The sequence below is a fragment of the Leguminivora glycinivorella genome, chromosome 1, assembly GCF_023078275.1.
Source record: "Leguminivora glycinivorella isolate SPB_JAAS2020 chromosome 1, LegGlyc_1.1, whole genome shotgun sequence".
Classification (NCBI taxonomy): domain Eukaryota; kingdom Metazoa; phylum Arthropoda; class Insecta; order Lepidoptera; family Tortricidae; genus Leguminivora; species Leguminivora glycinivorella.
The window spans coordinates 18,612,493-18,627,297 of record NC_062971.1 but is presented as its reverse complement, the minus strand read 5'-3'; the positions used below and the strand labels follow the sequence as shown (position 1 = coordinate 18,627,297).

At 37.9% G+C, this 14,805-nt stretch overlaps 1 protein-coding gene across 1 annotated transcript in view; it reads left to right on the top strand.

Annotated features, from left to right (window-relative positions):
• LOC125236530 (protein dachsous) overlaps positions 1-14,805 on the top strand; it is a 322,516-nt gene that overhangs the window by 304,142 nt on the left and 3,569 nt on the right. The window contains 11 exon segments of the mRNA XM_048143402.1: positions 4,766-4,938; positions 5,544-5,773; positions 6,122-6,308; positions 6,509-6,935; positions 9,316-9,663; positions 9,752-9,906; positions 10,010-11,081; positions 11,175-11,895; positions 12,009-13,135; positions 13,558-13,848; positions 14,503-14,791. Coding sequence (XP_047999359.1) covers positions 4,766-4,938; positions 5,544-5,773; positions 6,122-6,308; positions 6,509-6,935; positions 9,316-9,663; positions 9,752-9,906; positions 10,010-11,081; positions 11,175-11,895; positions 12,009-13,135; positions 13,558-13,848; positions 14,503-14,791 — 5,020 coding nt within the window.

Genomic DNA, 14,805 nt, shown 5'->3' with positions numbered 1-14,805 from the left:
TAGTGTGCGTGACAAAAATGGCGTCTATTAAACAGCTGCTAATGATCGAAATTCAAATTAGTTGACAATTTCCATTGAAAAAAAAGGTTGTAATGCATCGGTCCGAATTGCGGATACTAGGTTTTTCATCTTTTTGTAGATATAGTTGAATGTAAAATTATTTATTTTGCCTGACACCCTGAGTATTTTTTATGCTCGTTATTTTAATTTTACAATATAATATTTAGGATATAGTGCTTATAATTATTAAATATAAAACATTCTTTAAATATGTTTTGACACAAAATCATACTTCATTGATTTGGAACAATGCGTTTTATCGGAACGACATCCGACACTATCGGAAGCGTTTATCGGATGTAGGATGTCGGTTTGTCGGTCGGACATCCGATATCGGATCGGATAATGTGAAAACGGCCTAACAAATATTTACTTTTGTAATGCGTATTTTAGGTGTATCTAAACTAATCTTGGCAATGTAATTTTATTCAAATGAACCTACACGTTTTATGGCTGAAGGCGTATTTTCGCTGTAACAATAACTTGTGTGTTGAATTACATTTGTGTTGATTACTTTTCAAACACTTTTCACGCAGCTACTACCGCACAGGAGAATACATGGTATAGAATAAATCAGAATACATAGATCTATTTAATGATTCTCAGAAGTTCCTTTGTTAAATCCAGTTCGATCTGATGAAAAATCTTATTCCCACTGGCGATAATCTAGCTTCTATTTGATAATCAATTCATTTAAATTGATTCAGTGAACAATTCCTAAGATCCTTAATTGAGCTGCCTTCGTGAGCAGATAATCTTCAGTAATGGAGTCAATTTAGAAGGGCAATGCAAATTTTGTAAAGGTATGGCACGGGATTTAATGAATCAAAAGGTTCGGAGGTTAGCTTTTGATGGGCTGGCTCTGATTACAGATACGACATGAACGAAACACAAGCCTTGTTTAGTTCTCACAAAACAGTTTACACTCCTTTTGCAAACTTGATATAAAACGTACAGTACACATTTTTATATCAAAATAATGAATTAAATAGCACAAAATATTGTTAAATGTAACACTTGTCTAAACAAATGATCAGGAAATCCTGATAATCTAAATATATAAAAGAAGAAACTGACTGACTGACTGACTGACATATCAACGTACAGCCGAAACCGCTGGTTCTAGAGATTTCAAATTTGGCACGTAGGATCCTTATAAGGTGTAGAGGAGCACTAAGAAAGGATTTTTCAAAATTCAACTCCTAAGGGGTTGAAATGGGGGTTCAAAGTTTGTATAGGAAAACAAGATTAGATTAGTACGCGAGCGAAGCCGCGGGAAAAAGCTAGTAATCTTATAAATGCATAGAAAATATAGATATTATAGACGGTCAACCAAATCTTGGCACTAAAAATAGGCGACAAATTAGAAAAAAGTAGGGCTCAGCGGCCAACTGTGCTCATGTGCGCGTGCTTCCTAAACCTTAACGTTGCTTAAAAATTAATTGAAAATGTAGGGGAGAAGGTTTAATTCCCATAAAAATTTGATTTCGCGCCTTTTTCTTAGTACCATGATTGGTTGACCCTCTATAACTGTATACTTAGTTAGTTTGTGGTTCAGTAAAAAAACAAGTACACAACCTTAACGAGCTTTAGCTGATGATATGAGGATTTACTTAGATTCTAACTGAGCTGCTCATAAAACCGAAGTAATTCTGACTAAAGCATAGCAAAATATTAAAATGAAACATGAATGTAACACTGACTTTTAATTTCAAGTATTCCTTTTTATATCATAATAAAGTTGAGGATTACAATAACTAAAGACTAAAATTCACTCTAAAATATATGAGACAGAGAAGCTTAAAAGTTAAATCGAATTAGCGGGCAGGTCTCTTAAATATAATTTATCCGTTTTGACAAAGGTCAAGATTAAAGCATCTTTATTATACCTAATGATGGGCGAATCTGCAAACTTTCCTTACATCAAAATATGCATTTAGAGCAAAAAAATATTAGTATGCGGGCAAAAAAAAAGTAGCACGAAATGGATTTCAGATCCATTTCGCGCTTTTAGTAACTTTCTTTCATTATCATACCTTTATACAGTGCCAAAACCTATAAAGAAGGCGTATTGAAATAATAAAAGAAAAACGACCAACCGGCACCAGGACGAATTCTGTAAAATCAGTGACCGAAAATAAGGGACGACGTTTCGCCTGAGCGGCTGCATAAACAGAGAGGAGACAAAGGGGTATCGCGGGGGTGCCGGCGGGGTGCAGGGGGGAGGTGTAGGGTTGACACTTTTACTTATTTACTTCACCCGATCACTTTTTGAACATAAAAAGATAAATGGCTAAAAGGTAATGAGGTAAATGTGGCATAATACCGAGGAGAGTTGATTTTAGCAAAATAGGATCAAAATATACCAAATATCGATATATATAAAAAAATCTACTCACATATGTTGTTCTAAGTGATTTTCGATGTAGTCACCGGTATTTTTTCGACAAAGTATTCAGTACCTACCTTGGTTCCAAATAAGGATGTAGGTACATTACGTTCACTTGGAATCTTCAACAATTTAGAGCTTTTGGGTTTGCCAGGTGAAAAAATTTGAATATTTTAGTTACGACAATATTAATATTAATGAATGCTGGCTGTTTAACAGTTTATTATTTCCTTTATATACTCTAATAGGCTTTTTGTATAAACAGATCCAGAAATTCCACAAAACACCAAAAAAGCCTTACCACAAAAAGTCGTAAAAAACGTTCCTCAAGGCTTTTTTCGGTTATTTGCGAATTTCGCAGCCCTATATCCCACTCGCAGAAACAAAGACCGTCGCCATGTCCCCAATAAGACGGTATATCAATCTGAGCGTCAAGTGCCCAAACTGGCCCAAAAACGACCGCAAAAAGCGCCAAAAAAATGTCGACAATGAGCGCCTTTAAATCGTTGCGAGAGCTGCCAATTAAAAATTGATAGATATAAGACGTTTTTTGGGGATTATGAAATTACAGTGTTACCTAATAAACGTAATTTATCCATACGTATTGTAGGGAAACTCTTTGGTTAGGTAGTAATGTAGATAACAAGTTAACAACTAACATACTTAATAATCCATACTAATATTATAAATGGGAAGGTGCGTGTGTCTGTTTGTTTGTCCGTCTTTCACGGCAAAATGGAGCGACGAATTGACGTGATTTTTTAGGTGGAGATAGTTGAAGGGATGTTAGTGACATAGGCTACATTTTGTCTCTTTCTAACGCGACCGAAGCTGCGGTCAAAAGCTAGTGATAAATAAACACGAGTTCGTTTGATAAATGGATGCATTTAATACCTTATCTTATTTAATTAATCTCAGAATTGTGATTGTACTAGTTAGTATAAGTTATTGTAATTAGAGATTTACGTGAAATAAGATTATAATTATCAACGACATACATCGGGTCATGTAGCATCGCTAAAAGAGACGCGTTAAGGTTTCAAAAAAACTTTTGGACGCCGAATCGACTTTGTAACGTAGTACATTTTCTTTGTCGTAATTAATATTTTTTTTATAAATCAAAAATCGAAATAATCTGTGCACGGGTTATGCAGAAAAGTGCATACATGTGTGGATGCAAGTATTTTTGCACCAAATCAGGATTGCAAATTTTTGAAACAAAATAAAATTAATAAAATTTCGATTTTTGATTTATAAAAAAAATATTAATTACGACCAAGAAAATGTACTACGTTACAACTTTCGACCAAAAATCGCTCGTTAGTAGAAACATGCGTACGCGCATGTGTTCAGCGAAGACGACACGTAAGCGTCTTCACACTAACGCGAGTTTTGGTCGGCTAGAGACAATTCCGCATCGATAGGGGAAACCCTTAAACTTATGTTCTAAAAGCTACAATCACAATGACTTCTACACCTCCCAAAAATACATATGTTTTTGTAAACTAACAATATTTGAACATCTTCCCATAATTCACAGGCCACAGACAAGCAAACCTATCTTCCTGGAACCATAGACGATTGATCGAAAGTAACATAATAGGGATATAAATATTTATGGGAGACCGTAAATTGCGTGGTCAGTCAAAGCTCTGGCCGGGTAAATCGAGACGGGTATTCCAGATTCTGGGATATTATGATAAACTACCATCAACTATAACATACACTATCAAATTATGTGTCTATTTTTGAACGTGTTAAAATGTTACAAAGAATCAGTATAATATAAGAAATGTAGTTCTTTTATCATCAGTAATAAGTATACTTAGTGCCTGTCATATTAAATTGTTTAGCTATCTTATATTATATCGTATCGTGTGCTATTTTGTTATTTACTCATTTATATTAGACAATATAATATCTTCATAAAGCTTCATAGGTTTTTTTTTAAATAAATCGCCATTACTTTTCGTAAGGTAAAGCATTCGTTAATTTTTACCTCACTTAAGTACCATGCTCAAATTTCTCCATGTTAGATGTCATTGTTTACTTCCTTAGTTTTTTTAATACACAATCGGGAACATTAAAAATATCAGTACTTCAGTAGGTATAAAACAGTGGCCTACTTCACAATAGTGACAGTAACACCTCGCCGTTAATTACCTGTTCAACAATTGCTGAGTAACAATGTTGCTTATGAACTCGGAAATAGGCACAGAAGTGTCAGTGTCAAGCGTCATTGTCACTATGACGAAGTAGCCCACTGGCCAATACCCAACACAACTGTTACTAACCCGATACTATTTTTCTTACCAGGCAAACAGCCGCGCTACAGCATCATATCCGGGGACCCGGAGCGGCACTTCACCGTGGAGCCCCTGACGGGCGCCATCAGGACCGCGGGCCCGCTGGACCGGGAGACCAGGGCCGCGTACCTGCTCAACGTGAGGGCGGCCAGCGGCAACTCAGCCAGTTTTGATCAGACACAGGTACCTAAGGCAATTTAACTTATAGATAATGCAAAAATGTTGTCAGAATATCAAGCATACAGCCTGCTTTATGGAAAGTGCTCACTGCTGCCAGCCTATAGATTCCCTACAATCCACCATAGTTGTCATTTTACTATTTGTGCGTGCGCGTCGCTGACCCTTTATAAGTAGTAAGTACTTTCCTTAGACATAAAACAGCTTTATTTCATTCCATCCGAAAATTTCGAAATGCTCATAAAATGGTCCTTTTGCATAACATAATTAATATTGACGACCGGTCTGGCCTATCGCGTAGTGACCCTGCCTGCTACGCCGCCATCCCGGGTTCGAATCCCGGTAAGAGCATTTACTTGTGTGATGAGCACAGATATTTGTTCCTGAGTCATGGATGTTTTCTATGTATATTATACGTATTTGTATATCATATATATATCGTTGTCTAAGTACCTGCAACACAAGCCATCTTGAGCTTACCGTGGGGCTCAGTCAATCTATGTAAGAAGGTCCTATAATATTTATTTATTATTTATTAAACTGTGATACAATTTTATTTCTAAGGACCCTTGATAAACTCAAAGAACTAAAATCACACCTCTACTCCACAGGTTCAAATAACCCTAGAAGATGTGAACGACAACACCCCCGAGTTCGGCACGGCGTCGGTCCGGGTATCCGTAGCGGAATCCGCCGCGGTCGGCTCCGCTGTGTACGCGGCTCGCGCTACTGACGAGGACGAGGGCAGAAACGCCCAGCTGACATACCAGCTGGTGTCTGCCACGGGACCGCCGAACACCTTCGCTGTTAATGCTCAGCATGGATTGGTCACTCTTTTGAGGTATGTATCCCGATCCCGACCCATCGCACTGACATTGAAATGATAATTGACGATGACTATTTTGTGACCATTTTTTGTAGGCCGGTAAGAAAGATTTCGCTGTTTGTTAGGCAATTGCAAGCAATATACGCCAAAGTGTTACTGTAGTGAAATAGCGCACTGCTTATTGTAGTTGATTTTACATAATCTTTCTTTTTGTTTCGATATTTTTTTTGTTTATATTAACGGTTTTTAACGATAATTTAGTCTGATTTGACTAAATCCAGTTGCGAGTTATTTCTTCCCCATTTTTATAGAAACTTGATTCTACATTGCAATGATACTCACATATGAATTTATTTGTTGCAGGCCTTTAGATTATGAAAACCTGGTGCGTCATACTCTAGTGATTTCGGCTAAAGACGGTGGAACGCCATCTCTGAGCGCCAACTTTACTTTAGCAGTAGATGTGCAAGATGTCAACGACAATACACCAGTGTTCGAGCATGAGTCATATACTGCAAGTGTGCTAGAGTCGGAAGCTATAAATACAAAGGTACGTTTTAAAAATATACTTAAAAGCTGAGGGATTTTTTCAGAAAAATATTTCAGTTCGACATTTACATTATAAGTAACATTATAATTTAGTATGACCTTCATAATCAAGTAGGTACTTATACCTACATAAAAAGTTAAATACAACAAGAGTTAAGTATAACTATTACGAATTGGTTCTAAATGATAAATTATTTACAGATTTTAGAGATTCAAGCCATAGACAAAGACACAGGCAACAATGCCCGCCTAACTTATCGGATAATATCATCAGACAACACCTCCAACGATGGATTCTTTCAAGTCCAACCCACGACGGGCTGGGTGTACCTCGCCAGGGCGCTCGACAGGGAAACCGCGGCGCAACACAAAATGACAATAACTGCCACTGATAACGGCATGCCTCCTCTATCAGCGAGTGCAAGTTTGATCATAAACGTCATCGATGCCAATGATAACGACCCTGTATTCTCAAGAGCGTCATATGAATTCAAAGTGGAGGAGAATATGAACGTTGGCGCATTCGTGGGAAAAATAGCCGCTACAGATGCCGATCTAGGCGACAATGCACTGTTGAGATACAGCTTGTTTCCTACGAATACTAGTTTTGCTATCAACCCGGTGACAGGTGAGTCGAAGTTATTATTATTCAAGGTAAGCGTTTCGTTAAGGTCTACGCGGGTTGACTCGGGCTACGGAGATTGTTTGTAGAGGATTGAAGTGCGGAAACGCAAATAAATCTCAGCGTGTTTTTAAGAGATGACACTTAGGGTCCGCCATTACTATTTATGCTTTTCTCACGACAGATGGTATAATAATCTATAAAATAATACTTAAATGCATACTTTGGTGTCTGTCTAAGCTGATTGATAAGATTATTATAAAACATAATGACGTGGCGTGGTAGCTAATAATCTTCTTCACGTCTAATAATAATGTGACACAAATAGTAAATATTACTTTTGTTCATTTGATTTCTGTAAACATAAATATTACTTTAAGACACAATTCAAAGCGTTATTAACAGCCTATATAATATATACTGTGTATACAAGTGTTACATAACTTGAGTTTAACTAATTTAGAAAGCAATAATTCATAAACAATTCTCATACTCATTCATAATGCAACTTTACCGTAAGCCCAACGAGCCGAGGATCCTATCCTCTATTTGATCAGCTAAAGAATAATTCCTACCTCTCAACGCATTGTTTAGATGGCCGGCGCTTTTGAAAGCTAAAACCCGAAGTATGTTGTGCCTTAAGACCCATCGACTGGGCAAACAGCCGGGGCATACAAACAATAATAATACCTGCGCACTTTTTAGGAATTGAGAGCACTTTTTCCCATGAAGATCATTACTGTGCCATTTTATATTTTACGTAATGTGATTTTATAGTATAAATACAGTGAAATATAATCCTTTATTATCTGATTAAAGATTTTAAAGTACAAGTGTATGTAAAACTGCATTCAACTTGATATTTAATTTTAATTCAGAGGTATATCTTCTCGGATTCTCTTCACATATATAACAAGCTTTAGGTATAGCTACGTTAAGTAGCTCCTTTCTCGTTGGTATCGCAGAGGCTGATTATCGGTACAGCAATGATATCATTGGCATCGCAGTTTTTCGCTTCTCAATATGGGCGTTCGCAAAAATGGGGGGTGGCAGTTCGTTATCGCTCGATAACTGACTGATGAATGGCCTCCCGTACCATCTCAATTCGGCTTATCTCGGATCGACACCCCGCGAGCTAGTTAGCGAATCTCTACCCTCCTGTCTACCACAAATTCGTAAATCATTCCGAATGACGTCTGTATGTGGACCCGATTGGCTACGACCAGGAATCAGATCCAAACAGCTGCTTTTACAATGTTTTCTGAGGCAAAAACTCCAGCCTTTTATGTGCATAATCGCATCGAAAACCTGTTGATTTTATTCGTCGGCACCTTCAGATCCGCGAATCGGTTCCGAGAGCGATCCGAGTAATCGAATTACCCACTTAGCAGTTGGCAAGTTTGCTCGATTATTAATCAATCGTTTATGGCAATTTTTATCGGAAAGGTCGTGGCTAGCGTCGCTACGGGAGGGAGCCATAATGAATTTATGCGTGTCAATTGCGAGTTATAAACGTCGTCGCGCGCGCTCGCGTCCTGACCCACCATTAACTATTATTAAAATATTACTATGTAGAAGCCTCGCTATTCTCTGCTATGTTTTATGACCGCCTCACTAGGGCCAGATACTGTCGTCGAGCATTAAAGCTCATACGTTACAAATGTACGTGTAGGACGTTGCACGGCCGTACAACTCGTTCGGATGACGGATACCTTTTATTTTCATATGCTTTTGAAATGAGTAATAGGTGTAAAATGTTGCTGGAATCCCACTCTCTAAAGGGTGACTATAAATTAAAATAATGACGCTTATATTGCTGGCGAATTAAAAATGTAATTGTGACGCTGAGAAATGTTGGGTTGTTTTAATAAATTCGCCTCTCTCAATGAATGATAGGGTAAAGGAATATATTTCTATCTGACTCATGTCTTATATCACCCATACAAAATCCGGCTCCAGTGTTTGCGCGCGTTGGAATAACGATGCGCATTTTTTAAGAGTTTGCTTTCATCGCTCATTACGCCAGTGCCTGGCACATCTTATTATCGGTCGACAGCTTTACCAATAATCAAATTGAATTCTACCCAAAATATGAAGAAATAAAGTTGCGTTTAGATTGTGCTGGCCCTGCGAAATCACGTTTATGGTCCTTCCCCGTTTCTGTCATCACGATTTTTAGGATCCCTATACGGAGTTGGGCCTCGGATAATCATAGTTATTCCGCCTCAGGCGATCTCTTTTATGAATGCCTAATTTTGGGTCTCGCCGTTAATGTAATGGAATTGAAATTGTATTTTTTATATAATACAAAACATATTTATCAAGATGCTTAATTAATTTAAATTTACATTTTACAATGTTTTTAATTATTTATGTTTTTTTACAGGAATCTTAACAACAAAGGATTTCCTAGATCGCGAGTTTAAGGCTGTATATTCCTTATTTGCGGAAGCCAAAGACCAAGGAACTCCTGCCCGTTACAGCAAAGTTCCTGTATCTATTAAAGTTACCGACGTTAACGACAATTCACCTGAGATCATTGACCCAAGAGAAGATGTTGTCAGTGTTAGAGAAGAACAACAGCCTGGGGCAGAAGTAGCCAGAGTGAAAGCTATCGATAGAGATAATGGAGTCAATTCATCTGTTACATATTCCATTGTAAATGAGAGAGATTCGGATGGATTTGGAGTTTTTATCATTGATCCAAAAAGTGGTGTCATTAAAACTAGTACTGGTTAGTTTATAGAAACTTAAGTACATAACTGATGCCTGGCTTACTTTTAAAGTTTTGACTGATATTAAATTCATTCATTTAATTACAGTTCTGGATCATGAAGAAAGATCAATTTATCGATTGACTGTGGCAGCTACAGATGGAGGAACACCACCCAAGCAAACAGTGAGGCAATTAAAGGTAGAAGTATTGGATTTAAATGATAACAGGCCCACATTTACGAGCTCCAGCTTGTCTTTTAAGGTACGCATATTTTTTTTAAATTTAAACAAGTTAAAGTACGAAAATAAGTCCTTTTTTGTCTTTATTCGGAACTTTATTAAACTTTTATGATAATTTATTTCAGGTTCAAGAAGATGCAACTATTGGCGACATAGTTGGTACAGTAGCGTGTTGCGATAGTGCAATTAATGAAAATCTTATAAATGGAGAAGAGAAACAAATTTCATACTTACTGATGCCTTTAACTACTGACTTATCACCGGGAACCTTCGAAATTGACAGACGGACGGGCTCTTTAGTCGTAGCAAGGCAGCTGGATAGAGAATTACAGGACGAATATAGATTGGAAGTTAGAGCGTTAGACACTTCAGCTACTAATAATCCTCAAAGTAGTGCTGTAACTGTAAAAATCGAAATTGTTGATGTCAACGACAACGCGCCTCAATGGCCTCAAAATCCGATAAACATAGAAATCTCAGAAGCAACTTCTTTAGGAATGACTGTTTTTAATTTTACCGCTAAAGATGCCGACGCGGGACCGAATGGAGAATTGAATTTTAGAGTCGTGTCATCATTGCCTCCATCTTGTAAGACATTTGCATTAGACCCTCTGACAGGTTCATTAACTCTTACGGCAACTCTTGACTACGAGGTTTTGAAGGAATACTGGCTCGTTGTAGAAGCTACGGATATGGCAGTCAATGAGACGGAAAGAATGTCAACGTTAGCTACTGTACACATATCTATAACTGATGCTAACGATAATGTGCCAAAATTTGTATCTAAAAACAAAGCTTCAGTAGCCTTAAATACTCTTACCGGAACTTTGTATCAAGCGTTAGCAATAGATGCTGATTCAGGAGATAATGGAAAAGTATCTTATTATATCTCTAGTGGAAACGAACTTTCATATTTTGCAATGGAATATGACACCGGAAGACTAACGCTGTCAAAGAAATTCTCTTCTGATGTTACGAAAGTCCGCCCTGGACAATATAAAATTAACCTTACTGCATCAGACCACGGCATGCCTTTTAACAGACAAAGCCACATGATTCTGCACCTTAATTTACAAGAATCGACTAATGTACCACCCAGATTTACTGAAGCATTTTATAAAGCTAATATTAGTGAAGACATTCGCCCTGGTAGCTTTGTTACAAGGTTAACTGCTAAGTCATCCAGGGGTTCTGCAGGTAGGTTCAAGCTGATCAAAAATATAGGTATACTTTCTACTCATCAGTTCTCGTTCGTGAACTCAAATTGATATTTTTTATTTTCTGTTCCAGGAAATTTGACTTATATCATTCCACCAGGCGTTGCCGATGATAAGTTCGTTGTAGACCCTCGTCGGGGGACGGTTACAATTAGATCAAAAATCGACCGAGAAGACAGGGATCAATATTCTTTCCCAGTCTACGTAACTGATGCTAGTACATTTCAGTCTAGTACAAATTTTGATGTTACTACTGTGACAATAACTGTCATAGATGTAAATGACAATCCGCCTACGTTTAAAACTGGTTCTTGCTATCCTTTAGCAGTCCCGGAAAATAATGACCCAGAAGTCATTCATACTGTTGCTGCTACAGACAAAGATATTGGCGCTAATGGTGTCATAACCTACAGTATTACATCTGGTAACAATGGAAACAAATTCTCAATTGACCACACAACAGGACAACTAACAGCTAGAACTTTAGATAGAGAAACGCAGGCAAAATATCAACTTACTATAACTGCTTTCGATCATGGCTCACCAGTAGCGTTGCAAGGATCCTGTAATATTTCTATTATCGTTGAAGACCAGAATGATAACGATCCTATATTTGATACTGGGCACTATTCCGCTGCGATACCTGAAAATGCTCCTTTAGACACATCGGTTATAAAAGTGAGAGCAACAGATGCTGATCTCGGTTTTAATAAACGTGTTGTTTATTCATTAGCAAATGAAAGCCAAGGATTATTCAGAATTGACAACAAAACTGGAATCATATTCACTACCGGGTAAGTTTTGTCATACATATTATGATGATATTTCTGAGATGAGATTTGGATATATAGCATCAGAGTTGTAGATATATTAACAATCATTTAATAAATTGTATTTATAATTTCAGGTTATTTGACAGAGAAGATAAAAACGTATACCATTTTGAAGCCGTAGCTACGGATGAGGGTCGATACGTGGCGCGCTCTCAAAGAGTTTCTGTGGAAATAACAATAACCGATGTCAATGATAATAAACCCATATTCGCAAAATATCCGTTTAAAGAAAAAGTTGCCACTTTGACTCCGCCGGGGCAAAGCTTACTTCGGGTGTCTGCAACTGACAATGACATCGGCACGAATGCAGAGATTTTATACGAACTAATTGATACATCTAACAACAAATTTCGCATTGACCCGACAACAGGCGTGTTAACAGCAACGCAAAGCTTAGCTAGCGAAAATGGTAAACTTATTCACCTAAAAGTAATGGCAAAGGATAAGGGAAATCCACCTCAAAGTTCCATAGGACTAATAGAAATCAGAGTAGGGGAGTCTTCTGATCAAACACCATTACTTAATTTTCAAAACGCAAGTTACAACGTCACAATCGAAGAAAATCTGTCTTACGGAAAAGAAGTATTACAAGTAACGGCAGTTCGTAGCGACGGCCGACGACAAAGAGTTATTTATGGATTTGGCAATGGGGATGACCAATATGCATTCGAAATCGATTCTAACTCGGGAGTCATACGAGTAAATAACTCTGCTAATTTAGATTACGAGTCGCACCCGGGCCCCACGCGGCATCTCGTCGTGGTTGCCCGAACGGAGGGTACGCCGGTCCTATACGGTTACTGCGACGTAACAATAAATCTGTTGGACCAAAACGACAACGCTCCCAGATTTACGCAACAGCAATACATCGCAAACGTGCTCGAGGGGAACACTAAGGGCGAGTTTGTCGTGCAACTCGCCGCAAAGGACAGCGACCGCGGAGTGAATGCGAGGATTCTATACCACATAGTAGACGGCAACCACGATAACGCGTTTATTATTGAGCCAGCATTCTCAGGATCGGTCAAAACAAATATAGTGCTGGATCGTGAGATAAGGGAGACGTATAAACTGACAGTCATTGCGACGGACGAGGGCGACCCGCAGATGACCGGCACGGCCACGTTGCGCATCAACGTAGTGGACGTTAACGATAACCAACCGACGTTCCCTGCGCCAAATGTCATCGCAGTATCAGAAGGTTTGTTTTCCAAGTTTTTGTACTCGTTTACGTATTCGGTTTTAAATTGCTGTAGGTCGGCCTATCGACTTTTCGAAATAAATTGGTAGAACAAAAAGCGTCTTACAAAGAGGGAGGCATTTTACATAATTTGTATTCCCAACTCCGCGAGCCCGCGACGTTTCGATTCCAGCGTCGAGATTAAATAAAAGGGACTCCTTAAGGATCAATATTTATTGGACGGTATTACATTTTTTAGAGTGCATGTTTTAGCGGTGCCTCCCCCAAAGATTCGCGTTGGTTTTTGCTTTCTTTTTTAATCATTGTACGTCGACAACAGTTTTGTTTTAGAGCTTATTTTGCTGATCGTTAAAACGGCAGCCGTTTCTTAAAAGCGAGAGAGTATCGTGGACTTCTATTGACGTTTGGTTTTGTTTTTGCAGGAACGGAAGTTGGGTCAGTGCTGACATCCGTTACGGCGAACGACGTTGATACATATCCTGCTCTGAAGTATTCTATAACTCAAGAGGACAATAGATTTTCGATCGACAGATACAGCGGAAAAATTGTTTTGAATAAAGCGTTGGATTTTGAAACAAAGAATGTGTACGAGGTGAATGTCAGCGTGTCGGATAACGAACACATCGCCAAAACGACTTTAACAATTAAAGTGTTGGATGTCAATGACAATGCACCGGTGTTTGATGAAATATCTTACAATCGGATTTTACCAGGTTTGTACCTATAAGTACTTACTTTGTACCTATAAGAGTTGTTGTATTTTATCAAGGTGTGCAATAAAGAGTATTGTATTGTATTGTATTGTACATATTTAACGATACTTAGGTTAGTATATGTACTATATTGGGTAACATTCTAGCAAATAATATTATTATTAAATACCTACTACTGTTTCTGTCTCGCCTTATTAAATTTGTTTCATAGGATTGTGAGTTTAAACGCTTTAAATTAATTTTGTGAACGTATCGTAAATATAATGTATTATTTACGTAGTTACTTATTATTGTATTATTTACTAGTACACAAATCATCATTATGCGTAAATTGGATTAAAATGTTAATTACAATGTCTGTGGCTGATCTGATGATGGATATCTCCAGATAAAAAAATCTAAGTAATTGTTTGTCGTTGTTGGGATTATAAATATCGGGCAGGACAATTACAAATTAAATAAAGCAGCATAAGGAACGCGAATCCGTATTAGATACATTTGAACCGGTTACTTTAGAGTTTGATACCTAATAAACGAATACCTACTGGTTGTGATGAGAGATACCTACCTACTATACTGTAAACTACTTGGTATGCATCAATGAATTTTGCTATTGCATTATATGTTTATTTATCTATTTTTTTACCATTTCAGAAGGTGCTGGTAATGTGGAAATTGGGTCCGTTAGCGCCAAGGACAGAGACAGTGATGATAACGGAAAGGTCACCTACTCAATCCTCGGTGAAAGCAAGGGTTACTATATAGACGCTACCTCGGGTGCTATCTTCGTCAACTACAGTACATTGCCGAGTCAACGAGATAGTCAGTTAGCTGTGATGGCTACTGACCACGGCAAACCAAACAAGACTGCCGTAGCCGCCGTCAGGATTAGTACGGGTGCGACATCTGAAATAAAACCGTTTATTGGACAGGATACATATAGGTAAGATATATTTG